This window comes from Oryza glaberrima, chromosome 9 (genome assembly GCF_000147395.1).
Source record: "Oryza glaberrima chromosome 9, OglaRS2, whole genome shotgun sequence".
NCBI classification, from domain to species: Eukaryota; Viridiplantae; Streptophyta; class Magnoliopsida; order Poales; family Poaceae; genus Oryza; species Oryza glaberrima.
The window spans coordinates 13,545,983-13,555,125 of NC_068334.1; the positions used below are offsets into that span (position 1 = coordinate 13,545,983).

General features: G+C 43.6%; 1 protein-coding gene across 1 annotated transcript; it reads right to left on the reverse strand.

Moving 5' to 3' along the window:
- Positions 1-4,840, reverse strand: LOC127783772 (dihydrolipoyllysine-residue acetyltransferase component 4 of pyruvate dehydrogenase complex, chloroplastic-like). Its single transcript, XM_052310938.1, has 7 exons — positions 4,792-4,840; positions 1,691-2,766; positions 1,382-1,573; positions 1,190-1,277; positions 1,040-1,110; positions 852-935; positions 1-296 (listed from the first exon to the last, which is right to left on the reverse strand). Exons 1-7 carry the CDS (start codon positions 4,838-4,840, stop codon positions 192-194), a joined length of 1,665 nt encoding a protein of 554 aa, XP_052166898.1. The 3' UTR covers positions 1-191.
- Positions 4,841-9,143: the final 4,303 nt, after the last annotated feature.

Consider the following 9,143-nt stretch of genomic DNA (forward strand, 5'->3'; position numbering starts at 1 on the left):
GAAACTGGAAATGAGCATTTCACTTATTCCGTGGCAGGTATAAGAAAAAATATTGATCATATGGCAATAACATTAAAACAATAACAAAACTATTTACAATTAATGGCTACAAATGCTCGGTGGAATTATTCTTCCAATTCGAATCAAACAAACTGCAGATACTTAGGGAGCACTTGTGAGGGACATTTTCCCTACAATGTTAGGCTCTCAGGATCCTCAATGATCTTCGCAAATGTCTGCAGGAATGCTGCCAAATCAGCACCATATATAATCCTGTGATCAGCAGTAACATTGACCTGAAAAGGTTGGGAGAAACATAGTTCAGAAGCTTCAGAGCAGTATCTCTGAAAGAAAAATGTGTTGCAACCAGTGAAATGTTGAAAGGTAAGATGTGCTGTGACACGCTGCTGGGAACTGTCCACACGAATCGATAGATAATAAGTATAGATATAAGTCACAAAAAACTTTTTTTAAACTAAACTAAGTCAGTGATTGACTGAAAGAACAACAGACTGGTATGAACTCATTACAGGAACCAACTCAGAGAAGCCAAACATCCAGTTGGCACCTCTAGGTTTCAACAATAATAACACAAGCATGAAGCTGAAAATAACAGGTCTACACTTTGCACTTATTACATTCACTCAGGTGCATATAAATTATTCCACTAGCCGATCCAATTACAAGATGACAAAATATACTTAGTTCCATATTTGCAAGGAAATCTTACTCATTGATTTTTAGAGTTGAATGCATAATTGCATATGTCAAATTACTATCAATGGTCAGTCACTAAGCATGAGCAGAGCTTTTGAGGCATACAGGCCGTAAAGTGTGAAAAACAAACTAACCAGCATTTCGTTCTTGATGCTAAAGAAACCATCTTTGTTGGCCACCAAAGTAGGTCTCGATCCTCCAACAGCCATAATAGCCCCCTGCATTGAGCCATCGACAAACAGTTGTTCTTAGTTCTCATATTGCTCAAATACAATTCTGTCAAAATTTCATACTGACTGGACAGTCAAATGAAAAAAACTACCTGACCAGGTGGAAGGATTGCATCGAATCTATCCACACCAAACATACCCAAATTAGACAGCGTAAAAGTCCCTACAAATCATCAAACTTCAGGTAAGCGTGGTTTCCATAAAAAACCAAGTGCCAATGCACAATACAACATATTCTGTACCTGAACTGTATTCATCTGGTTGGAGCTGCTTCATGCGTGCCTTCTTGAGCAGGCCTCTCCACTTTTGTGCAAGCAGGTATACATCCAACTGCAATGTTAGTTTTTCAGAAAACGTTAGATCATTCACTAGACGCTAATTCGCAACAATGCTACATTTCTTAACAGAACGCAGCAACCGCAATAAGCATGTACCTTATCAACATCCTCCAAGACGGGCGTAAGAAGGCCGCCCTCGATCGCAACAGCCACAGCAATGTTGATACTACTGTTGTAACTGAAGCTCTTCCCATCCCTGCAGCTGGCATTCACAACCGGGTGCTGCGTGAGCGCCATGGCCGCCGCCTTCACCAGCAACAATGTCTTTGTAACCCCTTTCGATTTAACCTGCTCAATTCATTTCAGTCAAACCATAACTAAACACAAGAAAGAAGATAAAACCGGTATCTCAATCTAGCAGCTATGAATTTCACCAATTTTGCAGGGGATTCATAGAAACGACACCTTCTCGCATAGCGCGTCGAGCTTGTCAGTGCACACGGCGTAGCCGACTCTGAATGTTGGCACTGACAGGCTCTCCACCATGTTCCTGCTCACCGCGGCTTGCATCGTCGTGAACGGCACCACCGTCGCGCCAGGCACCGGTGGCAGCGCTGCTGGTTGCCGGGGTGCCGCCGCCATCGGCGCCGGAGGGCGAGGAGCGGGGTGGTGAGGCGGAGGCGGAGGGTGAGCAGCGGGGTGTCTGTGTGGCGATGGAGGTGGAGGCGGAGGCGGAGGTGGAGCGCCCTTTGGGCCCTTTGGCTTTGGCTTGATGCCAGCGGTCGCCTCGACGTCGGCTCCGGTGACGCGGCCGTGTGGCCCGGTGCCGACGACCATGGAGATGTCCACCCTGTGCTGCTTCGCTAGCTTCTTGGCGTGCGGCGTGGCGACGCCCTTCGTCGGCGGCGGTCCAGGAGGGGCATGTGGTGGTGGTGGCGGCGGCGGCGGCGGCGCAGCCTTGGGAACGTGGGGAGGAGGGGGTTCTTGGCCCGGGGCTCTCGGGAGAGCCTGTGCACGCGCCTGCGCGACGGCGACCTCCTCCTCGGACTCCGCCAGGAGGGCGATGGGGGCGCCGACGGGGGCGGACTCACCGGCCGGGACGAGGACGACGGCGACGATCCCGTCGTAGAAGGTCTCCACGTCCATGTCCGCCTTGTCGGACTCCACCACCACCACGGGGTCCCCCTTGGCGACGCGGTCCCCCTCCGCCGCCGTCCAGGAGACGATCCTCCCCTCCGTCATCGTCGAGCTCAGCGCCGGCATGAAGATCTCCCGCACCTTCGCCCGCACGACGATCACCCTCCGCCGCCGCGGCGCCGCCGTGACGGGTCCCGCGCCGCGCGCGCGGCCCTGCGAGGCGGTGGAGACCGGGAGCGAGAGGGACGCCAGCGACCCCATGGTCGAGTCGACCACCAGAGGGGGGAAGAGCACGTCGCGGGCGGTGGTGCGGCGGCGGCGGCGGAGCCCAGCGACCTCGTCGGCGGCGGCGCGAGCGGAGGAGGAGGAGAAGAAGAGTCGCCTCAGTGAAGGCGACCATCCCGCTGCCGTGTGGGCCCCACGGCGCGTGTCGTTCCCGTGTTACTTGGGGCTCTCTCTGGGCCGTCCGATCGAGATCGGACGGTCCGGATCGACTTCATTAGTCTGAAACTTGTGCGCAAGAATCCTCTTAAGAATTTAGTATTACGCTTAACGCCTTAAGCCCCCAACCAAAAGATATGGATCGTGATTTCGTGGATAAAACACACTCGTCGCAGATAAACCGCCCGATGGAGATCCCACGGCTCTGATCGAGACACGTGTAGTGACTCAAACATGTTCATTGACCGGAACGTCATATGATGTTCCTCTCTGTCCTGATCAGAAGAATTCAGTGACGTTTTCCTGCTGTTGATTTCTACTCTGGGTTTCCATGTCCAACATTTGACTGTCCGTCTTATATGAATTTTTTTATAATTAGTATTTTCATTGTTGTTAGATGATAAAATATGATTAATACTTTATGCGTGACTTATCTTTTTAATTTTTTCATATTTTTTCCAAATAAGATATCAAACGCTGGACATGGAAATCCAGTGTTTATTTTTTTTTTTATGGAGGGAGTAGTCAAAACCAGGACATTTCCTTTAGTGTTGAGAGGCTGAAGAAAGCATTTGTTCCCTTTTCTGACGTCGTGCTGACAAGCAAAATAATTAGTCCATTCCGTAAACATAAACATGCATGAAAAAAGAAAGAGTGAATTATACTTTGGACCAATGTTTTATTGTCAAAGTTTTACTTTGGATCACCCTATACTTAATCTTTTTTCTTTGAATTAGGTAAATTTACCTTTTGTTGCATAATGAATCATCCTAATTCTCTTCGCTAACCATGTCAGTGTCTCCTTCAACAAAGGTATGGCATACGTACATATATGAAAGTTCACCGACACGCTGTTAACGATTTGATCGAAGTCATTGAAGTGCAAAAGATGTGGTTTATGGTAGTTTAGTGTGCAACAAAGATAAATTTATCAGTCCAAAGTGAAAAGATTTAACAAAGGGTGGTCCAAAGCAAAACTTCCGGCCCCTTTCTCCCTATCACTCCCTTATGTTTAGGAGCAGGATCGAAGTAAGACTCTATCCAGATCTCAAAGAATAACAGCTAGGCGGCTAGCGAGCAAAGAAAGGGGGCGGGCCAGCCGGTCAGGGCCCGCCCGCCTAAACGCAGCGCCCTTTCACATTATCATCTACCGTCCTTTCTTTCCTTAGATCTACATAAGATCTCACCTGAATCGCCCCCATCTATCCTCTTGAGGAGAAGTTTGTTTGGTTTTAAACTCCGATTCAAGCAGGAGGAGTACGCCATACTAATGTGTCTTGGATGATTCATATCTTCTGGTTAGGTGTTGATTGCACGCAAAGAGTAAGTCCTACTTAAGTTCAACTCAACCAGTAGCTGATGTTAAAATAAGGGGTCCTACAAACGGGGATAATATTAAGGAGCCTGCTAAAAATTAAAAGAAAAGTGGTTGGTAATGAAACATGGCCCAAAATGAAATTAACTTAAAATAAAATTTTCTGTCTAAGATTTCTGGGCTGCATGATTAAACAAGGAATATTGATCAAATGGTGGTGAAGCTGACTGAAGAAGATGATAAGAAACCTCCATGCAGGGATGCATGTTGACCTCGTACTATACTGTACAATAAAAGAACTTGGACTTAGGGCAACAACAATGTATATAGCAAAAGTAGTCTATATAGATGAGACCCACATATATGGACTATAACTATTGTTATCTTCACAATGTATATAGATAGCAACTAGTATTAGGAGGAGAGAGGAAATAGAGACAAATAACATATTTTATTCTATATGGGCAACCCATATGCTTATGGGTAGCTTTTGCTATTTTCTTGCTATGGACTAGTTCCACAATATGGTGAGGTAGCTGAATGAAATATTTTATTGCTTATGGACTAGTTTTAGACTATATTGTGGATGCCCTTAGCAGCAACAACTAACCAAGTGTCCCATCATCATTATGGCAAGAGATGGCGAGAGCACTGAACAATATAATCACCAAACCTGTAGGCGAGGCAACCGGTGGCTGGTACTGAAACAAGCCATCAGCCATCGCCCATGGCGATTTTCATCCATCCAACCAAGTTGCCAGCGACCAAGCTCGCTCGATCCATGTGAGGTCAAACTTCCAAGTCTTCCCTGATGTTATTTTAAGGCATCATCTCTTCTGCTTTATCTAATAAATTCTGGCACATCTTTATCAATCTAACCTGACTAATGGTAGTTTAAATGCCCTCCTAACTGGCTGATGGTTACGTGTGCTAGCATATGTATCTCGAATCCAAATTTCTATTAAAAGAATCCTAATAAATCCCTTCGAAACCTTGGCTCAAGTATGCAATTGATAGACGCGTCGCTTATAAAGTGTTTGATCGTCGGTCACACTTTATTATAATTTACCACGTTTAAGGTTAGATAAATTTGATTACTTGGTAGTTATTTGGTTGTATCCACTATTGTGACATTCCAGACGACTAAAAAAGTGTGGCAAAATTTTCTAATGCTTATTGAGATGTGGTGAAAAAATTGATCGTCGCAACTTAACCAGCTATGACACTATAAATAGTGATAAAGTATACTTAGGAACTACACAACTCCTTAGCCTCTTAACGATGCACTTGCTCTTGATTTTAAATTATGATACTCTACTATATTTTAAAGGGAGTATATCTTAGGCTCCTTTCGTTCTCTCAGTTGGCAGACATAAATTTAGCTCACGTAAAATGAGAAAAATTATTGACACGTGATTAATTAAATATTAATTACCATAAAAAAATAGATTTATTTGATTTCTTTTAAACAATTTCTAAAAAACTTTTTATAAAAACACACTATTTAATATTTTAAAAAGTGTGCTAACGAAAAAGAGAAAGTTGAATTTTTGAGTCAGAAAAAGAACTACTCCCTACATACTAATAAAGAAAATCGTTTAGAACAATGTTTAAGTTAAACCTTGGGAATGTAAATCATGAATAACTCTCAAGTTGTTGAGTTTGAAAATGTAAAAATTATATGAATAGATTTGTCTTCAAAAATACTTTCATAAAAATATAAATATATCATTTTTCAATAAATATTTTTATAGAAATAAAAAGGTTTTGAAGACCGTGTCACTGTCCAAAACGATTTTCTCTTTTTACGAGTACGGAGAGAGTATGCCATACCGCCTTAGAATAAAGAAATTTGTTATACTTCCTATACATACTACTACTACTCGAAATTAATACGTAGTAATAAAGTAGTACCAGCATTTAGAGCACTGTTCCTTTAATATTCTAGTGCAGATTATCCGTCAGTGCGTGGAGTCGATATGTGCCACAGGTCAGCCACCTGACATCAGATTAAGTGTTGCCGTGCTGTGGGCTGTCACGGAATTGAAGAGTTTCAGGCACATGTGTTTTGTGCAGAGGAAAACATGGGGTCAATCCTGACGACTCAGTTTTTTTCTGAAATCGTCTTTTCTTTCCCTAATCATATCAGGAACATAAGGCCGCCGGCTCACCGGCCTCCATTTCGTCGCAGTTTCTGGTAAGCTGAACGGAGATTAATTATTAAAGGGGCAGATCACCTTTTGTTTTCCCCTTTCTGAATGTTGTTTACGCGCGTAAACACCTGGCCTGACAATGCGAGATGCAGCGAACTCCTTAAACCATCCACAATGAGTAGCCCCAGGACGTGCCCCTGCTCACCGCGTCCGCCTCCCGTCCGCGCACCGTGCCCCTAGAGGGGGGCGCGACCCTCACGAGGGGGACGGGCGGCTCTAGCTCCTCCAACCCCCTTTTCCTGAGGCACGGCTCGAAGGAACCCGTTGTAGCGACCTCGGTGCCCCATCCCCCGCCTCCTCCCCCTGCATTTTCCCTTCTTGCCCCCCCCCCCCCCCCCACCTCTCTCACCTGGGCGTGGGTGAGGCGGAGCCGGCGCGGCCTCGTCGGTGTGGTGGATGGCGACGAGAGAGAGAGAGAGGCGGCGCCGGCCAGATCTAGCCCACCGGCAGCCGGATCTGGAGAGAGAGGCGGCAGCTTGGACGCCGTCGGCCACATCGCCCCTCGCGCCGCTTGCCCATCGACCAGCTCTCTGGCGCGCGTGGAGACGGGCGGCGGCCGGCGGCAGCCGAAGGGCGGCGGAGGGAGCAGCGACGAGAGAGAGGGAGGGAGGCAGCCCTCCTCATCGCCTCGCAACCGCCGGCGACGAGACAGAGGCGAGCGGCGAGAAGGAGACAGAGAGGCGGGCGGCGGCGGTGGCTGGGGAGAGAGGGAGATGGATGCAGGGCTGGGGATGGCGAGGAGGGAGGCGGCGGCGGTGGCTGGGGAGGGCGAGGAGGAAAGCGGCGGTGGCGAGCGGCGGGGGAAGAGAGGAGGGAGGTGGCGGTGGCAAGCTGGGAGGAGGCGGCGACGAATGGGCGACGAGGATAGCGAGAAGAAGCGAGAAACGAGAAGTGGGGGAGGAAGAAAAGAGAAGGAAAAAAAGAATGGGCTGGGGAGGGGTATTTGGGGAACCGGGTTGCTTCAGATTTTGAAGAACCCATTCAGGGATACCTCCCATTGCGAATTGAGTTTTCTACGAGTGTCCTCAGTTAGTGAGGACACTCTAGGAGTGTCTCACATTGTGGATACCCTTACTCCTCTCCATTTTCACTAGACAACATGGACCGCGCCATAGTAAAAGTAGAGGCCTTATGCTTCCGTATCTCACTAATTTGTCCGGGAGAATAAATTTCAGTCACTTCGATTAATATTCACGTTTTCAGTTATTTTATTGAGTTAATTAAAGGCATAGATTTCCTACTGAAGATAGTACCAGTACACATATACATACAACTATAATTGCGAGGTTATTTACAGGAGCTGGCTGAGTGCTTTTGTTAGCTTTTTCCAATTCACCTTTCTCTTTTTTTACGCGCACGCTTCCTAAACTGTTAAACAGTATATTATATATATATATATATATATATATATATATATATATATATATATATATATATATATATACACTATTATAAAAATTGAAGATGTTTTTGCCGGTATTTTGGTACGTCATCCGTGTATGAGTCGGTTTTAAAGTTCGTTTGCTTTTGGAAATACATATTGAGACGGTTTTTAAGATCGTTCACTTTTGGTAATACGAAAGGAATCATATTAGAAATTTGTTTAAAAAAACTCGCATGCTAAGTTGAGACGGTCGGACTCCTAACTGCAGCTCATGATTTTCTAAAAATATATATATCCAAGCGAACTCCCACAGTGAATTTCATCTTAACTAAGCCATATAATAATAATAAGATTAAAATAGACATCACCCGTTACACCGCACGGGCATTTTTTCTAGTGTGTGTGTATATATATATATATATATATATATATATATATATATATATATATATATATATATATATATATATATGTTACTTTAAAAATAATAATGATAATCTTTTTAAAAACATTAGGTAATACTTAATTAATCACGTGCTAATGGACTATATTGTTTTGCATGTTTGGAGGAAAAGTTCCCAACTCCCCTTTACCGAACACAGCTACTGCGTTCGGTTTCTTGAGTTGCGAACTTACACTCCATGCACGCAAAACAGCGCAACTCATTAGCACATGATTAATTTAGTGTTAGTTATTTTTTTGAAAATTTGATTAATATGAATTCATATAGAAATTTTTTGCCGTTTAATTAGTTTGAAAAGCGTGCGCGTGAAAAACGAGAGAGATGAGTTGGGAAAGTGAAGAACCAAACTCAGCCTTGCATTGCTCATTAGGAATATCTATTGATGTAGAATAGAGAAAAGAAAGAGATAAATAGTTAACAACTCAAATAATAACCTTAGCCTTTATAAAATAAAAACTTTGCTCCATTAGGTGAAGAAAGAATTGTAATAAAACTATTTTTATTTCTAGTTAAAGTTTTTTTTAATCTATTAGAAGAATATGTATGTAGTCTTTAAATAAACACGTATCGTCTAACTTCGAACATGCCATAAAAATACAATAAATCTTATATGGTACAAGTTGTACTATATACAAAAATACCCTCCCTCCATTTCATATTAATAATAATTTTTTTCTTAGTCAAAATTTTTTAAGTGTGATGAAGTCTATAGAAAAATATAACAATTTTTTTTAACACAAAACAAACAAATTATCAAAATATATTCACTGTTATATTTAATGAAATTAATTTAATATTGTAGATGTTGCTAACTTGATCAAATCTAAAAAGTTTGAAAAAAATAAAAACGACATAATATGTAACGGAACGGATGTAGTAGAAAAAGAAAAAAAAATCACCCCCTCCGTACCATATCATAAGTCTCATTGACTTTTTTAAATCAAACCTTTTAAAAATTTGACCAA

Bases quoted from the DNA above. Each gene is read 5' to 3' on its own strand.
- LOC127783772 (XM_052310938.1), bottom strand. From the start codon at position 4,840: ATGGCTGATGGCTTGTTTCAGTACCAGCCACCGGTTGCCTCGCCTACA. The intron at 2,767-4,791 runs GTTTGGTGATTA...CCCACACGGCAG, and splicing joins ACCGGTTGCCTCGCCTACAG to CGGGATGGTCGCCTTCACTG. The intron at 1,278-1,381 runs GTACATGCTTAT...CTAACATTGCAG, and splicing joins TCTTGGAGGATGTTGATAAG to TTGGATGTATACCTGCTTGC.